General features: G+C 50.7%; 1 protein-coding gene across 7 annotated transcripts in view; it reads left to right on the top strand.

The window, feature by feature from the left end:
• Positions 1–19,839, top strand: part of LOC128872858 (mitogen-activated protein kinase-binding protein 1) — a 47,406-nt gene that overhangs the window by 18,157 nt on the left and 9,410 nt on the right. For 6 of the 7 annotated variants that reach the window (XM_054115964.1, XM_054115963.1, XM_054115969.1 and 3 more), the window contains 9 exons: positions 9,467–9,558; positions 15,615–15,837; positions 16,809–17,024; positions 17,205–17,387; positions 17,529–17,689; positions 17,773–18,601; positions 18,671–18,881; positions 18,982–19,231; positions 19,325–19,781. In XM_054115964.1, coding sequence (XP_053971939.1) covers positions 9,467–9,558; positions 15,615–15,837; positions 16,809–17,024; positions 17,205–17,387; positions 17,529–17,689; positions 17,773–18,601; positions 18,671–18,881; positions 18,982–19,231; positions 19,325–19,781 — 2,622 coding nt within the window. Of the gene's footprint in view, positions 1–2,477; positions 3,321–9,466; positions 9,559–15,614; positions 15,838–16,808; positions 17,025–17,204; positions 17,388–17,528; positions 17,690–17,772; positions 18,602–18,670; positions 18,882–18,981; positions 19,232–19,324; positions 19,782–19,839 lie in introns of those variants that run through there. The other variant, XM_054115966.1, reaches the window with a different exon arrangement.

Below are 19,839 nucleotides of genomic sequence, written 5' to 3'. Positions count from 1 at the left end.
TTCCACAATCTTGAAGACTACGACGACAGGCGCTCCCTGCCAGTCGAATCGAGAAGCGCGTCTTACGGTTTTACAACTTCCTCGTCGATCTTATCGTGCGCTCCTTCGCGAAAATCTGCGAGCACGCGGTCTCTTCGTCTCTTGGAGAGACAGAGCAGCGTGACGTAAAAAGGGAGACCGTGATTCAAGGTCGGAAGGTGGTGACCTCGAGCAGGATTATTTTCCGCCTCGTGAACGGTACGCTAGACGAAACATACACCCACAATTTTCCGATAGTTCCACCTAGATATATACCTATAACGCAGGCCATCCTAGCAACGTCTTTATCTCCGGAAACACTTTTCCCCGAAAATCGTTGAGCCAGAATTCGGAACTCGTTCTTGCCTGACCAAGACCTCGGCAAAGTTCAATTGCGATCCTGGCTCGAAACAGGTGTACCGATCGCAGCTGGTGCAGGTCGTTGACCGAGTTTGACACACTTTACACGGTCAACCATCGGCTTTTACTTTTTCTCGAAAGAGCCATTGAGAGCGGTTCGAAGACCTGGTCGATCGCATCGGTTCGGAATCCCTTTCGGTTGCGGATGTCGTTTCGGATACCTCTTCGGACGTACCGATAAAACCTTCGAAACGAATCCGATTCACGTTCTCCGTTACGCGTGCCACGGGCTTATTCGTTTCAACGTTTTACGATCAGGTTTCATTACGTATCTTTACGTTTAGCAATTCTGAGTTTTATTCGTGCGAATCGCGCGAAAAAACTAGCAACGGAGAACAGAGTCGGATGCCCATCGCCAGCTACGACTTCCTGTTTTGTCTAACGGTACGATTCACCGGTGATTCTTCCTCGGCGCTCCCAGCAGCTCATCTATCGATCTGCCTACCCATTTTCTTTCTTTTCTTTTTTTTTTTTTTTGTTTTTAAATTAATCCGTTAATTCGTCAAAATTAGTCCACGTTTAGGGAGTGCATAGAATACGAGAACGCGGTGTTTGATAATTTCACATCGGCGGTTCGATAAACCTTTTAGGCGTTATTACATCGGAAGATAAAACAGCTAATACGAGACACACCCTTTGCTTGCCACCAGCCCTTTCTCGTCTGCTACGTACCACACGCTTTTACTCCTCGTCTGCGCGAGGTTTTAACAGAATTGCTTCTTATCACGCGACCCTCCGTATTCCTCTCTTTTTTTTATTTTCGATTCCACGGACGACCGGCGAGTACACGAACGAGTTTAATATTACCTGTCGAGTATGGATGAAAAGGTGTGCACTTTTTATTGAAAACGTCTACTCGGATAAAAATCGTAGTCATTCCATGGACGTGGTCCTCCGCGTAACAAAAACGATTCCAATTTGCATGTCGACCGATTCGAAGGTCGTCGGCGATATCGTACCCGGCGGAATACGTGATCGAAAAGGTCGTGTCTCGACCGATAATGGATCTCGCGGATACTAATTTCCGATCGCGGAAGCGGAAGAGACGTTGCTTCCACGGGACGGATGCGCAGATCAGTGCTTGAATTAATTATTCGCTCGCTCCATTCTGGTCGCACGAGTTCTGCCGTGAGTTTGCTCGAGTTCATCGTCGTTCGGGCTTAACGTACATTGTCCCGATCGGATATTTATACGCCCGAGTTCGAATCGGTCTGGCACACGTTTCGAGGAAACATTTCGGGCATGCATATTCAGCGTTTCGGTGGTCGTTCGCGATTCGCCGGTTGCGTGGAGCGTTTCGATTCTGGAAGCGCGGTCTCGCTTTCGGAGTTTTACTTTCTTGAGTACGGATCGATAGCGGATGATTTCGCGGGAACGAACCAGACCGAATTCGAGTAACGCGCGTAGTTCTCGCATTTCATCGGCTACGCCGTTTTCACGCTGGACGACACGCGATACGTTTCGGGATTTCGTCACGCGTCCGAAATCTGGCGACGCGAGCGAGAGGACGACGCCTTCGACGATGACGGTTCCGCGGCCGTGAAGGCACCGAGTTGCTTCACCGACGTGGGTGGAAATTTCGTATTCGTCGACCTTAACGATCGAGGAGAAGCGGAGAAGTGCCCACGTATAGCAATCCGGCATAAACAAACGTTCTCGAGAACCTTCCAGACCGGAGTTTCATCGATGATCGTTTCGGGACGCTAGAAAAACGTAGAATGCGTCGTTCGTCTAATTCGCTCCTTTCCTCTAAAAAAACAAGTAGTTGGTTAAGATTGGACAACGTTTAGGCACGATTAGCGAGGGTATTAAAGGCGACCCGTATCCGGGAGAACTAGTAGAAAAAACGTCGAGCAAAAAGGAGAAGAAAAGAGGACTCGAATGGCCATCGGTGGCAAAGGCCTGGCAAGTTGCAGGTAGGATATAGTCGCGATTCGCGAGCATGGGAGTGGGACGGACGGAGGGAGGGGGAGGGAGGGGGGGAGGAAGTATCCGAGATAGTCGGATAGAGGAGTAGAGCAAAGAACGGCTCAGTCGAGAGTTGGACGTCCCCCGTCGTTGTTGTTTCTGACTCGCGGTTCTCGTTAGCGGTCACGCGAGAAGGGACCGGTGCGAGTAATTACCAGGATTCGGTGATCCGTCCAAATTGTTACGTAACACCGCCGATTTCCACGAACCGCAGAGGCCGAATCCGCGTCGTTGGAACGATCGAGTCGAGTCGAGCAACTCTCGCTTCGCTTTGATTTCTGGCAGTGTTTCGGACAAGTTTCGCGCGACGAGAGGCGTTTGATTTACACCCGGCTGCGCTCCAAGTCGTTGCCACGCTCGTCGTTCGAGCGCCTCGACTTATTTACGCGCGTTCAAAGTGCCATATAAACTCTCGAAAGTGACATGTAGCGCGCGTTGTCTGCGCGTTCGGAGGACGTACGCGTTCCATCTCGGTGGGACGCACAAGAAGCGCGTGCCAACTCGGAGTCGATACCCTCGACGAGGAACGGTGAAGTGGTAGTTAAACGCTAGTCGTAAACTGGCGTTCGCCGCGAGTTCCTTAAAACATCCGACGTTTCGATGGAACAGAAGCTAAGTGGTTGCCCCGTGATCCGTGTTCTCCTCGAAAGCCTCGAGAAGAACTATCTCGGTCGCGATTTCTCGACGAGGGACAAGGTTTGTCGTCGGACGTCGTCCCGCGACTCGAGGGAGAAAGCGAAGATCGTCGACGGAAAACGACGAGAGATGTTGGAAACGCGACAGTTCGGATAGTAGGTGACGCGTGCGAAAAAGCGGTGAAAGACGAGCGATACTCGACGCGAAAAATGGCGCTGATCACGTCCAGGAACAGCTCGCCCGTTGTACGGGACAAAGAGAGTATTCCGGCCTACGACGTAAGTATACGCAACATGTTACGCGATTATCTTCTCGCGCCTACTGCCGCATGGCGGTGGCACCACGCGCTGCAGGTGCAGCTGCCCCGTATTCCGCAACTTTTATTCCGTGTACGCGATCGAGTTCGCGTACCGCGCAAAAGAAAAATATCGCGAAACGAAAACGTCGCTCGATGACGCTCCCGACTCGTGGAATGAGTTTCCAATTGATTACGGCCGCACGATAACTCGGAAAACGAACGGTGCCGCGAGTCCAATTATTCTTCGAGAGCGATAAGGAAGTACCGGTTTCAACGTGTGCATGTTCCGTGCACGTATGCCAAAACGCATTTCCGTTGGCGTTAACAGGCACGTTGTCGTTACCGACAATCGCGTTATTTGCATTCCGCTCGGTCAGGATTATCGTCGCGGAATAGCAGTCTCATTGGTTTCGTCCTCTTCTTTTTCAATAAAATGTAAATCCTCGTAAAATTTCTTACGTATCGCGGCGAAACTCTTTGTGCGTTTTCAAACGATGTTACGAATTTATCTTCTGCCGTGAAAAGCTTTGCATTATGGGACGGTCCCTCGACGGCGCGTTAATGGCAACTCGGAGCAACTGTACCTCGTACGATTTGCATCCGTTTTACGTTTGCAGTTCCTCCTCTATTCATACGATGCGAAAAATCCTCACGCTGCACCTCGCCAGCTAATAGACCGGCATAATCGTTATCTTCATCAAGAGAGAGAGAGAGAGAGAGGCGCGACCCGTTCACCTGCGTTTCCCCAGGGGTTTCTTCGGAAACGATATTCGAATCGACGCGCAACTAGGAACATTATTATTAGCGCTTTGACAATGCCATTGTACGAATGTTAAGGAGTCTGCTTTCACAATTTCCCTAAGCGCTCTTCGAACGTCTTTCAAAAATATTTCGCTCGGATACGTAGAAGAAGCTTCGATTGTAAAGTATCGTTGACCTATTACGGTTAACCTACCAACCCGGTACGGAGACATACATTCTCGATGGAAAGATTACCTCGACCTCCCTGTAAACAATGGACAATTAAGTGTATAATTTCGAGCTCCCGTTGAAGAAGGATTAACGAACGTATTACGTAGGTAAACAGCGCGTAAATACTTTTCGTGCGAATAGACGAAGGAGCGATGCGCTCGTTAAAAAATGCGGGTTACGAACCGTTTGGCTATGGCTGGCTTACGCAGTTTTCTCGCGGTCAACGCTATTACCGTTCCATATTAGGCTCCTTAGCGTAAATTGTACCCATTACACCGACATCTCGCGACGCGGCCATTATTATCGTCGTTCCGCTCGATTTCGTTATTCCGCGAAAAACCTTCGGAAGATGGAACTTTGCATATGCTTTCGAGATTTCGTATACGCGGAGAGAGTTTCCGAAAGCGATAGTTAGCGTGAACGGGCAGGCGTCGGTGTTTGGTAGCGTTAGTTTCGAAAACGCTTCCAAACGATCGAGGTAATTTCCATTCTCGTATCGAAAAGACATTCGATCCAAGTTGCTCGTACAGTTTGTTATCTCGCGAAATGATCGGAAACATCGATGCAATTAAAGCAACGGAAATCGAGTCTCGTAGAAAACGTCGGTTGACGACGGTCGCGATTAACCCGACCGTGGCATTCTCACGACCGTAACCGCGGTAAAAACGATCGGAAACGCGTCGCAAAGTTCATCGTAATAGTTCCGACTTTCTTAGTTAATTATAGTTACCTAGTGACCGCTTACGAGGACAGGAATCGTGCTCGATCGACTACCTGCTAATTCCTATGGGAAGCATCGAGAATAACGCGATGTCGTGCTCGTAGGCCTCCGACAGCAAGATGCGACGCGAAAAAATGTGTTACAAATTTATCGATATCGCGAGTTAACTCGAGGAACCGGTACTTGTCGTTCATGCACACGTAAATTTACGCGTCTGTCGTTGGTTAACCGGTGCACCTTTGCAGAGACCGGCTTCCACTCGCGTTTAGCAGACACGGCTCGCTCGCTCGCTTATTCTTATTCTTCGACGACGCGATATAACTGTACCAGGGTGTGGCTTACACGCCGAGACGGGAAAACGGTCTTGCACGAAACTCATAATAGCCCGTTAGATCGATCTGCTATGGTAACGCGAACGCGTACATGCATACGACCGCGAAAACACCATGCAAGCGCCGACCTTTGCTGCCTTCGACGTTTTAAGCTTGGTCCACGCGCGCGACGTATCTACCTCTCGGCTGAACCGAGCAACGCTATCTTTTGCTACGAATAAACGTAAGGTCGTCGGCAAATCATAGGTAGGTATTTAAAACACGGTGCGAACCGAGTTTTATCCATCGAGAATCTCCTCCCACGATACTCGTGTGCCGTTTCGCGATGCTTTTCGAGGATGCTCGTCGATCGAAGATATTCATCGCGTACTTTCGGCTGATTTACAGTCTGGAATATTCCTGGCGGGCGCCAGTGAAAAATTCCGTTCGCGGCTGATATCGATCAAGCATGGGTTTCAACGAGTACCGTTTTGCATAGTCCGTTGGCAAAGGGTCGTGCGAGCGTTTTCCTGTAACGTCGTCGTAAGAATACGTTTTACTTGGAGCTCGGAACGATTTAAGAAACCGATAGAATAACTTGTTATTCTTGAACGCGTCGTTCGTTTAGTATTTCGGTGGGTATCCAAGTGCAAAGAAACGCCTTGGAAAAGTGGGTGGGTAGCTTTGGTCGGTCGCGGCATCTTTATTCGCGCAAGAGCACGCGAGGTTTATCACCGCCAAGGATGGGTATTACCCTTGAAGCGTAACATTTGCGCGCAAAATCGACGCGATCGCAAGTTCCGCGGCTCTCTTCATTCAGACGCGACGAACCCTGCCTCGTATTATGTAAGCCTTCGTATTATGCCGAAGGAGACCTTGTCTTCCATCGGCCGTGCATTACGTCATCCCAGGCTCTATCGCGAATCGCGATGCACCAACTACCGCTGCTGCTCCTCTACCGTGACGCCTGCGTTAGTCTCGCAAATTACGTCTCGTACGCGGTGTTGCTTTTTTCTTCCCACTACGCGTACAACCTGTTACTCCTCCCTTTTCTCGAACGTTTCTCCAAGTGAAATTTTTTGCGGGAACGCTGGAATACGTCGACCAGAAGAAAGAACGATCCCTCGCCTCTTACCTAACACGCTTTCAAATGTAATCGTTGTATCGCATCGATTATAATTTTCGGGTGACGCGTTTTCTTAAGCAGAGCCATGGTACGAACCATGGCGAGATTCTTTCTAATTACGACGTAGACGATTTCGCGAACACGCGCGAGCGGCGCGGCAGCATCGAAAGGCAGGCTTCGAGCATCCGTATTTGGCTCGTGCCCACGTAACTTTAACCGACCGACGCGACCGCCTTGTTGCAACGGACCATGCATTTCTGCATTCTTTTCATTGTATCGACCGACAAAACGTTCTTCGAGTCTCTCATTATCTCGGCCAGCGCGCGCGGTGCACCGCGTAATAGATAGCCTGGTTGCCAGGAATCGGCGCGCGATTCTCGATTCGTCGTCCCGTCCTCGCTTCTTTGCATCATCTTGGACGATTTCCGCGCGTTCGATCGCCTATCGATTACCCGGTCCCGATTCCGTTGCCAATGACAAATTTCTCGCACGGCCGACCTGGCGTCCTCGCCGTGTTTTCCGAACAAACTGCAATCGCACCGCCGCGTATATTTCCATAGTCCGAAGTCTGAAGCAGCGTTTCCTAAACTTTTGTATACTCGCGTTATTCCGTGGCTGTTCGTAATTCCTAAATCGTACCGCTGCAAGGATTCTTAAAACGTCACTGGACGATTGGTGAACTCATGCTCGGCACGTAAACAAAGAAAACTGGTTTTGCTTCCTCTGCAACGAAGCCCGTATAGTAAAACGCGATCCGGTACGTATATAAAATGTGCATTTATGGGTTTACGAAAGTCGTAGAGGAACGCGACAAAAAGGAAATCCATCAGGTGCAACCGTGACCGTTTTCTGTCTCTCGTTAAGAAGACGCGTCAACAGTGCCGACGAGTGCCACTTTCGTTACCCGCGATGTCTAGAATACGATACGAACGATAGGTACACGCGTATCGAGGGAGAAGGAAACGTGCAAGAAATTGATTATCGCGCGTTAACGTGGATGAGGACGTTGGACTGAATCATCGCTAAAAGCATCGCAACCGCAACCGGTTCGTCTCGAAGTAAACGTTGTTATTCGATTGATGAACGGCAGCGCGAGTATGTACTCGGTACACGTTACACTACGTGTGCTCTCGGCTGGCAGGAAGTTACGTAATCGAAAGGTTTGGGCAATTGGTATCGTGAAATTTGCAGGAATCGGTCATCGGTATATCCTTGGACGACGTTGCGGTCGTTTTATGGCATCCGTGCATAAGGCATCTGGTCACGCGCACCTTACGACACACCGTGCGTTTTCCAGCGCGTGTTCCGCGAAACTGCACCGGCAATACCGATCGTGTTGCGAAACCTTTCGTCCAACGACCATAGATGTACATACACAGAAATCCGTGGCACGCGCGCGCTCGTGCCCACATCCAGTGCGTTACGATTTCCATGGACCAACGGCGGACGGTGCTCGCAAACATCGACAAGAATCTCGCGCGCCTCGATAGGTGTAGGTCGATTCCATTAACGCGGTCGTTTCAAAGCGATCGTAGATCGTCCACGCGGGGCATGTTTTTCTTTCGAAACGCCTGCCGTCGGTTTTCATTGCGAGCCACGTTGTTGGCAAACGCGTGTCCTGCTTCTGGGCCTTGCTCGCCAACTTTCCCTCCAAGGTCTGCCGTCGTTAGACGGATTTCTCATTGTTGTACTCCGCGCCAATTATCCTGTTCTTCGAGCTCGATCACGGACAATTAAGCAATTTAGCAGCCCAAATGCGCCGCTGCTCGGAGCCGCAGTTAATCGGAGAGAAAGTCTCGGCATCGTCCGCGGAGTAATCGAGTCCCGATTCCAAGGACCGCTCGTTACAAATTTGTCTCCTTACAATTACTCATTTTCAGCGTCCTCCGTCTTTCTCGCGACGCTCGGTCGTTACGCGAACAAGATCTCGTTTCGAACTCGTAATGCCGTTTTACTCCTGGTATCTTGGACGATTTTTCCCAGCGAGTCTTTGTAAATAATATCGTTTAGACGCCTACGCGATATCCAACCTAGTCGACCGCGTAACGGACCAATGTCGCACGAAAGCCGCAATCAAGGTACGCGAGCATAGCTCTCGTCTCTGCCTACGCCGATCTCGATTCTCCGCGAACCATATACAATCCGCGCGTAACTTCCGCTGATACAAATGGCAGGATTCTACAACGAACTCGCCGAGGACTCGGCAACGATCGCGATCGCCTCGAGCATCCATGACGCGATCGCTCGTTTCGATTTACTGTCTGTTAATGGAGCAACGATTGCGGTTAATCGTTTGCATCGATTGTGGCGAGCTTGTCGTTCACTTTACACCGTTTCGTTCCGTTTCCGAGTAAGTAATGTTCGAAGAAGCAGATTCGCGGTAACGTTGGCAGCATCGAACGAAACCACTGCACCGGAAAACCTGCGTGTTCGCGAGATTTGTAGAAAATATGGAACGGCTAATTACGAATCGACGGAAACCGTTCGAGTTTTCTCCGTTTTCAGATTTCAACGCTGCTCGACTTTAACGAGATATACGTTGACCGTTTTCCTATCGTATCCTCGGTGTTTCGATTACCAAACTCGTCTTGATCTTTGGTGTGCCCGCGAAGCCAAAGCCCAACGAAGAGAGCTCGTTCGCTTTCGCGAGTCGATCGTCGCCGACGTTGCGTCGATTTGCAAGGAATTGGCTCAGTGGGTCGTAATTACAAACGAATGATCGATGAAAGTTTCAGGGAGAGCGCAAGTGTCTTTTCATCGTCCCTCGAAGGAAAGTCGCTACGAATCACCGATCGTTACGAGTTGCATTCATGGTTTCGGTCGAGACACCGCCGCGCGCCGCTTTCTAGCAGCGAACGTATGTGCGGTAACCGAGCTGTTTACCCCAACGATAAAACCCTTTGTTCGACTAGCCCGTTTCAAATTCGATCGTGTCGCGACATTAAACGCGTTCGAAATTATTATTGTACCATAACTTTGCTTCCCATTTGTTACAGATAAAGCTGGAACGTGTACTCGGCGTAACCGTGTCGAGCAATGCAGCCCTGGACTGCGACGCGACCAGCGAGCTGGTCGCCTATCCTGCCGGGTGAGTTTAAGACCGGTCTCATCGTTTTCTCTGATCGATTCCTTCGACGTATCGCGGATCCCATGCCGCTTCGCCATTCATACCTTTCGCGCGAGTGTCCCCTTCCGACTTTCACGGATTCGAGTGCGATTAAATATCGCGCGTCGAACGTGCAATTTTGTTCTTCGCGCGTTACGTTCGAGACCTCTTCAGCCGTAATTAGAACAATGTGAGAGGAGAAAGATAGATAGAGGTAGGGTTAGAGACAGAGAGTTTAACGACACGAATCGTGTTACAAATCTGCTGACTTTAAGGCCGGCCGATATTCGTGGGAACGGCCGCGAGAAGAAACGCTAAAGAGACCGCATAAACGCGGCACACGGAACAGCGGGATTATCGCGATCAGCCGGCGATATCGAATCGCGATATTTCGACGACGAGATGCTTACCTCGATCGCGCACCTGACCGACATCACCTCTGCGAACCGATAACCGTCGAGAGCTTCTATTTTGGATCTTTCTCGGATCACCGGATTCAACGGATCGGATGTTCCGACTGTGCATTTACAAAGCGCGACCGTGAAAGAAAGTTTGAGTTCGTTAGCGCGAACAGCAGAGAAAAAAAAAACGCACGCGCGATTCCTTTGGTCACGGATAAACGCGGACAACACAAAAGAAGCACCTCGCGGTTTGTTTCTTCCTTGGTCGCGCGAATGAAAGAATGGCGAAAGTGCGATGAAGAGATTACGTTGGTTTATCGCACGCTGCGTAGCGAAAGAAGCGTTTTGTCCGCGTCACCGTCGATTCTTTCTTTCCGCGTTCCCGTTGCGTTTCTAAATTTTTAGATTTTCGCGAGGTAAATCTCGCGAATCGTAGGCAACTTGGTTCCCGTCTGGAACAAGCCCGAGCCGAACGGCTCGCCATCGCCTTGGCAACGCGGCAAAGTCGAATGCAAGCGACTATGTACGATACTCGGTCGGAAATCGGGTCAAGAGAGAGGTGAATGGACCAAAAGATTCCATGTCCGAGATCCTTCTCTGCCGATACTCGCGTATCGGTGACAATTAAATCTCTCGATCGATCTGCCAATCTCTGGAGACTTCCCATGGCCTACGTTCTTTGCGTCTTTCTCGCGTTCCTCGAGCAGGGAGTACGCGTGTTTACGCGTGCGTGAATTAAACTCCGTAGGATCGAAAGTAGGTGGAAGTTGCGTGCTTTGCATTTCTCGACGCGTCCGATTATCGCTCGCGCTGTTACTCGAGCGAATCTTATGTCATCGCTTTTGGGAACATTCTTTTACCTCGTTCCGTTCCGTTCCGTTTCGTTCCGATTCGATTCGATTCGATTCGATTCGTCGTTCTGCGAGAAAAGATTCGTTGGCAACCGCGACCTCCTAATTCGAGAGAAATCGTCCGTTACGCGATAATACTCCGGTTAAACGCATTAAGGATAGGCAACAAGCAAAGAAGCCGCGTCGTTGGCGCTGGTACGCAAATTACAGGTGCCACGAGTCGGCTAATCGCGACTTTGCTAATTATCGCTTGTTCGAAACCTCACGCCTACGGTTCAACGAACTACGGAATTTCGTTCCGACCATAGGATTTTAGACAACCTGTACGGCTTTGCGCGAGGCAGTCGACCGAACGTTTCAACAAGCTACTCGTCCTCTGTACAACCGGATGCTCGCACGAGTTTACGCGCACTTTTATTTTATTTCGACGCGCGACTCGATCGAAGATTCTTGTACCGACATCGCGACCAGTCTTTGAAACGTATTCGGATGCGACATCGTTGCCAACGAAAGGCACTCTCGCTTTCTTCCGCGGATAATTAGCTATAATCCAATTACACGTCCGATCGCGACGCGAGCATGTACGTTAAAACGACAACAACAGCGTCGAGAGCGCGCGATTCCAAGGTTAGAAAGTACTTGACATTGCGTCCGCGATGTTACGAACGAAGGAGGAAAGTTCCGCTTTCCCGGTTTCTCGATGTACTCTGTTTCCCAGTATCGAGGTTGCAGATTCTGTCGGTTTAATCGAGAGAGACGATCCTTCGCTAATCGACGGAGAAAATTTCGCGCAAAGATGTACAACCGTCGGTACATGTACGGAAACTTTACTTCGGAGTAAAAGCGGATTACCCTGAAAGTAATTTCGTATCAGACCTAGCAGGAGTACCGTTTAATCCTCCGAGGCTGCGACGAAAGCTCGAACGTCATATGCCGCAACCGATTCGATCGCTCACGGAAACCTCCGAGCGTTTCATTTCACGCTAATTACGCGATGCTCGCTCGAGCGTTTTCCCATCCGCGCGTACCAAAATCGAGATTGAACTTTCCTTCAAGGCCGCGAACGGGTATCCAGGTCAACATTTTCCTCGATCCACCATCGCCTACGCGAAAATCATACGCGAATCGCTCGACCGCTACCAATTTATTCGCGACCTTTTTATTCTCCGATTCGTATTGTTATGTTTATTCGCTGGATAATTGCTCGAAAACTCGTCGAACAACGAGCAGGAACGCCTATCGCCGGAGCTCAGTTTTCTCGGCTACGCCGTCAAAGCCGAAGGCAACGAAAGTTCTCGCGAGAACACTCGAAACGAAGAAAGTTTCGTATTAGCAATTACGAGACGCGGTCGACCGCTCGCTGCACCGTGTCGCTTCTTGTACCAACGATACACCGCTGGTATTAACGACAGGGGGACAATCTTTTCCGGCTGGCGAACAAACGTGTTACGCGTTCGTACGAGATGAGCGAGAAAACGAGAGTTTTACTGGAATTCTACTTGCGCGTCGGCAATCGCAGGAAACGCTGCTGCGCGCCGTGACATTTGAAAACGAAATTACATTCCGTCGATATGCCGTTCCGCGAAACTAAAGGAACAACTGTTCGATCGCTGTCCAGAGTTTCGAGTTCGTTGATGCGCGAAATGGCAGACGGATTCGTGGATGTTGCTTTTCTATCGCGAAACGCGCGTTACTCGTCACGGAACGTGTTTCGTGACCGGTCGCTGTCATCGAGGTAGGAAAGATCGACGCGGGAACTCGCGATCGGCCGTTCTAAATCAGCCGGGTACCACCGACCAACTTATCAGACACGCTGTCGGCAGACCGGTTTCCATGCTCGATAATCGACCCAGTGACCTTTATACCTTTGGTCGACCTTACGTGTTTCTTTTGCACGCAACTAGCGCCAGAGTCAGCGCAGCGGCTGGAAACGAAAAGCGCAGGAGGTGTTTCGCTTGCCGAGTATTTTAACGCGTTATTTTCCACAAACCCTAACTGTAAAACCGATATTTCCTTACTGTTGCTGCGCTCGACAACGCTGCGCTCGACAACGCTGCGAAACACCGCGAGATCTAAATATCACAGGTGATCGAAGACTGGAAACAGAGTTCGTTGCGATAGGGTGTTCGCGTAACGAAACGTCGAGCAATTAATTTCTCTGTTGAACGGTTGTTTATCGCTTTGAAATGAACGTTAGAAACTCTGGCCTCGCGAGTGTTGGGTAGGACGCTTCGATCGCAGCATGCGTTTATCCAGGTGTGTCTTCGTTTCTATTCAGAGTGCGGTCGCGTGTCTCGACTCGATTCAGCGCTATTCCATTCCGTAGCTCGTGGCCAGCGTGCTAGTTTCAGTAGGTCGTAGGTACGGTGAGTGTGCCTCCTTCGCACGGCCTCGTCGCGTCGGCGTCGACGGGTCTCCTCTCTTAGTTTCTCGTCGCGAGAAAGGTCTCGCTCGTTCCCGTGAAAAAAAGGCTTAAGCCGCCATCACAGCAGAGTTGCTCCAACGGTCGGAAAACCCGATCCAAGCTACACGCCGAATAGAGCTTTTCGCTTCGATCGGAAGTCTCCTTGTTCCTCCGTCGCCTTCGAGCAACCGCGTTCTTCTTCGTCTTTTCAAATTTGCTTAATTCGACGAGGAGGGCAGGAGTTGAAATAAAAAATGCAACTAGGAAAAGGAACGTTCTAAAGCAGCACCGGGAAAGTTCTGCAACAACGTTGGCGAGTCGTTTTTCTAGTTTGGTTCGAGTTTACTGTTCCAGAAAAAGAAAGAGGGAAAATTGCCGAGTACGAGTCGAGCCACGATCTCTCCGCAGTTTCCACGCGCGCCTTTCGTGCTCGTTTTATATTTAGTATGGGGATTCGAATTAAATTGGAGACGTTCTCGAAGTCGCGCTCCCACGCGGTGCGGTGTTTCGATGCGAGCAAAAGTAGCCCTCGCGTGCGCACCGCTACTCGAGCGAGCCATAGCAGCGAACAACTTACGCGTGTACTTACCTTTCTCGAAACGAATACGTTACTTTTCTCCGGACACCGGTGTTTCTCTTAAACCCCCCTTTCGTTTCGTTAAAGAGGATCTTTTTCTTTTGCAACGTGACAGGTCCACCACGCTGCGCCACATCTCGAAGGAAATTACAGGCGAACGCGAGGAAGCGGTGATGGTTCGCGAGATTAACAACGTTTGGCAGAGATTGTTACGGTTAGCCGACATACTCGACTCGGAAGAGAAAGACTTGGCCGATCCGTTACGCCACAGACACGGCAGGAAGGTGTTTAACCTCCGGCTATCCGGATACTTGCTTTTGGCGAACCGAAAGCGAAGCGACCGGAAACGCGGACGTAAATGGCGGTCGATGCGAGCGCGAGTCTCCGGAAGCAAACCAGTCGGATAGCTCGATGATACGAACGAGGCCACGGTTTTTCGATCTCCGAACGAAATTGTTCGCGATTCTCAACGAGAATCCTTTGTTCCGCGATCCTACTCCTTCCAATGACTGAATCATTCGCGTGCGCGCAACTGTTTCTCTCCGTGGCCTACTCGCTCGCGTTGCATCTCTCCGCGATAAGGAACTCGGTATAACGTCTTGACGGATTAACGATTATTCACTGAATGCACCCAATGACTTCATCCGACAAATGCTCTCTTTGTTATCGCGAACACTTCTGCGAGAACTTGAAACAAGAAACATCCTCGAATCACGGACTTTGCTTCTCTTTATAACACTCTAGCGAAACTAGAGTGTTATAAAGAGCCCGTCTGGGCAAATCGAGGTGTTTCCCATCCTCCGAGTCGAGCGAACTCGTTGCGGCTAGTGTCGCGTTATGTCAGCATTTAGGTAGCGTAACATCGGGACAAATGGTAGCACGCAGAAGAAACGGCGATCGGTGGGACCGAGTTTATTGACACGTTGCGGTTTAGGTAGACAGTGACGGATAAATCGGCTCGATGAACAACGAGTCGCACCAGTCGCGTTTCGCATTACCGCAAACACCGCGTCTCTCGAATCTTGGATCTCGTTGGCTCGAAACCGCGCGCGGTAAAGTCCCGGTGCGTTATCAAATCGACCAAAAACCGCACGAGTGCTCGAAGACGTTCAAACGCGCGTTACTAATTCTTGTTCGGATAGTCGAGCGCGGCTTGAACGTTTTCACGCGATGCAACGAGGCGACAAAGCTAGCAGGTTGCTGAAAACAAATCGCAGCTACGCGCCACGAGCAGGAAACGTTCCCTGTGTACTGTTACGATATAATCCTATCTCTCACCGTACCGTTGTCTTACACAGCTACTCCATTTCTATTCTTTCGCCAAGATCGCGCTCGAGCGAACTCGAACGGTCGACCGTTCTTGCATCGAATACGTACGTATCGAGTTCGTACTCCGCGTTCGTAGGAATCGGCGAACGCACCGATATCGACGCTTTCCACAGTTTCAACGGTACAAAGAGTTTGATCGATAGTCCACGACCCTAAGGATACCCTCGTGGATAATTCCGACCAGCCGAGTAACGGCGGAGCACGATTCCACGCTTTGACGGTGATTTAAACGCTAATTTACGGTCTCATCTTGTACGAGCCTTCGACTCGTTTCTCGATAGTTGAATTCTCGATCAGTGTCCGTTACAAAACGGTGTCGCGACTCGTCCGGTATCGTGCTCGCTCGGCGCGGCGTGACGGGACGGGACCCCGTGAAACCATCGAAGAGAAAGCCGCGTTTTATCGCGAGCTTAACCGCGAAAAACTCGTCGAACAAACTATCGGAATTGACTGGAAAATTTTGTCCGTTGTTGCAGTTGTACCGTGGTCCTGTTCAACCCTCGCAAGAATACTCAAGCCCACGTGTTGAACGGTTGTCGCAAAACGGTGACCTCCCTGGCGCTCGCCGGCGATGGTAGACTGCTGGCGACGGGCGAATGCGGTCACATGCCGAACGTTCGTGTCTGGGACATCTCCGATCCGTACAATGCAGTGCAGATCGCTGAATTTTCCGGGCACAAGTACGGCATCAACTGCGTGGTGAGTAACACGATTATACCGTCCTTCTTCGTCGTTGAAACAACGCGAACCAATTCTCCCGAACAACGAGACTCTTCGAGCCGCGAGAGCGACATGCAGCATTTACGTAAATCGTACGACCGTCGTTCGATCGACGAGGATTTTATTTGAAAGATCGTTGAACGTCGACCAGGGATTCGCTACTTCCTTCCGCGTTCGCGGGGACCGGCCGCGACGTTGCTTCCTCGCGAAAACGTCGAAAGCTTTTTAAGCTTTCCGTTCCGACGAACGAACAAGCGAGCGAGCGGGCGGCCGAGTATGTGCTGAATGTTCACAATGGAAAGAAAGGGCCGCGCCCATTGCACTCGCACGACCGTGACGAGCTTACAACGACTACGCCATTGCTTCGCATGTTAATTAAGGTCCGCGACTTTTATCTCCACGACACGCTTACGAAGAGGCGTCGTTTCAAGCCGTTTTCGAGGCCGTGAAATTTTCTGTTCAAGGAAAACGTGCAACGAATACCGTTTCGTGGTTAGCTCCGAACGGTCGCGAGCATCGTCGAGTATTCGAAAGAGAAAATTATTTGCGTTCCGTCTCGAAACGTGGAAAACGAGCGCGATAAACGATCCGATTCGAGGGTAATCGGTTCCACCAACGAAAGCAAACTTGCTCGCAGAGTGAACGCGTTTTACCGAGGAATCACCAGCGTCGGCATTCGCGTCACGCGCGCGTCCACGTCCGCGCGGTTCGGTTACAAGGCGTCTCGACGCCGACGACAAGACCGACCCGCGCGAATACGAAATCGCGTTCTCACCGAACGGACAACGGTATCCCTTTTATCGCCTTCTCTGCGTTCCCTGGATTCCTCGAGCACGACGATCTTTCTCCGAAATATCCGTTCTTACGATAGGTATAATCCTAATTCACCGACAGTTTTCTCGATTCGATTCTTTCCACCTAGTCGCGTTTGACGATTTCCTCTTCTCAAGGCATTTTCACCGAGCAACAAGTACGTGGTGTCCGTGGGCTCTCAACACGATATGATCGTCAACGTCTGGGATTGGAGGAACAATGTTAAGGTGGCGTCGAACAAAGTCTCGAGCAAAGTGAAGGCCGTCTGCTTCGCGGAAAACGGCAATTACTTTGTTACCGTGGGCAACAGACACGTGAAGTTTTGGTATCTCGAGTACTCGCGCAGTGCCAAGGTAATTGGATGATTATTCTTTCCCTTTGTTTCTCCTTCCACCCGACCGATCTACTCGCTTTCGTTTGAAATTAACTCGGTAATTGTTTATTGTTTGTTTGCTTTCGAGTCAATGCGTATCCCGCGTTTCCGAGTAACGGTTACGAGAAAAGGTGGTGATCGAGGGAATTTTGTTGCGCAGTATAAGGAACCCGTGCCTTTGATGGGTCGGTCCGCCATATTAGGAGAGCAGAGAAACAACGATTTCGTGGATGTGGCGTGCGGTCGCGGGGAAATGGCGGATTCCACGTACGCGATCACCAAAACGGGCCTACTGTGCGAATTTAATAACAGAAGGCTTCTGGACAAATGGGTGGAGCTTCGCGTGAGTACAGCTACCAGAAACTCGACGTTACAGACATTCCCTGTGCTAGTACTTGAACCGTTGTCGTTACGTAGCGAGGGATTGGGAAACGTTTTTTACGATATCGTCGCGCCACCGAAAAACCTCTCTCTCTCTTTTCAGACGACCAGCGCCAATTGCATGGCCGTTGGAGACAAATACATTTTCATCGGGTGCGCGGAAGGTATCGTGAGGTGCTTTAGTCCTAGTTCTCTTCAATTCATTACCACGTTACCGAGGACGCATTACCTAGGCGTGGACGTCGCTCAGGGATTGTCCATTAGGTAGGAGGACGATGCTTTTCCGTTTTCTTACTCTTTTCTTTCGACTCGCGTGCATTCGTTAACGCTTGGACGATCGATTGCAGTCACATGTCTCAGCATCCGGGGAACGCGAGGTATCCGGACGCTATCGCCCTGGCGTTCGACGAACAAAACAACAAGTTGACTTGCGTATACAACGACCATAGTATTTACGTGTGGGACGTGCGGGATATCAGGCGGGTCGGCAAGTCGCACTCGTTCCTCTATCACTCGGCGTGTATCTGGGGCGTGGAGATGTATCCTACGGGGACGGATTCCGTCGGCAGCATGCCGCCGGGAAGTTTCGTCACCTGTTCCAGCGACGACACCATTCGCGTCTGGAACCTCGAGAAGGACGTGTCGCCTACCGACACGCTCTACAAACGGAACATTTACAGCAACGAGCTACTCAAGGTCCTGTACATAGATCCCGAGCTCACGTACCTAAAGGACTTGGACCTGGCAGCCGCCGGATCCACGGAGAAGAGCGACGCCTCGTACGACGGTCGGAACGGAGTCAGATCGATCAGAATCGGTCCGGATGGCAAGCATCTCGCCTCTGGGGATCGATCCGGCAATATTCGAATTCACGACCTCTCTTCCCTGGAAGAGCTGTGCCTGATCGAGGCGCACGACGCGGAAGTGCTCTGCCTCGAATACTCGAAATTCTCGCGATACTCCGAGGACTCACCGCGGCTGTTGGCCAGCGCCTCCAGGGACCGACTGATCCACGTGTTCAGCGTCGACCAGGGATACAATTTCTTGCAGACGCTCGACGATCACAGTTCTTCCATTACCGCGGTCAGGTTCTTTAATCAGAGCAGCCAGGCCAATCAGATACAAATGGTGTCCTGCGGTGCCGACAAGAGTATTATTTTTAGACAGCTGCAATCGGTGAGCGCGCTAATTCTTCGATTCGCCTCTATTATCTACGATCGTTGGTTTGACCGTTCCTTGTCTTAGACGCCAGGGGGAATGCCGCAGTTCGCCAGGGGTCACAACGCTCAGGGAAAGACTACCTTGTACGACATGGAAGTCGATTCCGGTCAAAAACATGTCCTAACTGCCTGCCAAGATAGAAATATAAGAGTTTACAACGTGTCCACTGGCAAACACAGCAAAACGTTCAAAGGATCCGTCAGCGAAGACGGATCCCTCATCAAAGTCGTCCTAGGTGAGAGAAGATTTCCTCGCTCGATACTTTGTTTACTAACTTTGTCTCATAGCCGTACGTTCCTCTCAACGTTCGCGCGATTCGCGCGTTTACATTTCAGATGCATCGGGAATTTACGTAGCTACCTCGTGTACAGATAAAACATTATGCGTGTACGATTACTACAGCGGCGAATGTATGGCCACTATGCTCGGTCACTCGGAATTGGTGACCGGGCTGCGTTTTAGCCCCGACTGTCGTAACCTCGTATCCGCCAGTGGAGATGGCTGCATTTTCGTCTGGCGCGTTCCACGCGACATGGTCGTCACCATGCAGGCTCGTCTCGCTCAGCAAGCAATGCGAGCCGGAAAGTAAGTAGTCCGCCGTTTTTTTTCGATCCTTGCTTCGAACCTTCGTATTTCGTCGGTTCCGTTCATGTATAACGCGTTGGAATCTGTCGACAGAAGGCCACCGCAAATGAACGGCACGGGAATCGACATACAGTTGGACAACGAAAATTTCGGATCACCACCGCCAGAATTTCTGGATCCAAACGCGAATCCTACCCCTTCGAACGCAAGCGTGGATTACAGGTTTAGCGTGGGTCAGTTGCCACTTTGGGCGAAAAAGCAGATAAACACCGTAAACACCGACGAAACTGGAATACTCGGGACGAATGCGAGACCCGTCGGCGTTGATCTACCTAAAGGTAGATGGGCGCAAAGGGTACAACAGGGAGACGGTATAACCGTCAAGTCCGTCTATGACAGCGACGAGATCATACCGTTCCCTCCGCCTCGTGGAGCGATCGATTCCGACGGAGGCGGCGGTGGTGGCGGATCCAAAGACAGCTCGATCGACAGCGGAACCGAAACCAAGTGTAGCAGCGACTACAGGAGGGAAACGATCGTCATCAAAAGGGTAGGGTTCGTTTTCGAATCGTTCGATACCGCTGAATAAGTGTACACTTTCTAATCGA

This window comes from Hylaeus volcanicus, chromosome 2 (assembly GCF_026283585.1).
Source record: "Hylaeus volcanicus isolate JK05 chromosome 2, UHH_iyHylVolc1.0_haploid, whole genome shotgun sequence".
NCBI classification, from domain to species: domain Eukaryota; kingdom Metazoa; phylum Arthropoda; class Insecta; order Hymenoptera; family Colletidae; genus Hylaeus; species Hylaeus volcanicus.
The sequence above is the reverse complement of the archived record's forward strand: the minus strand, read 5'-3'. Positions and strand labels throughout refer to the sequence as shown.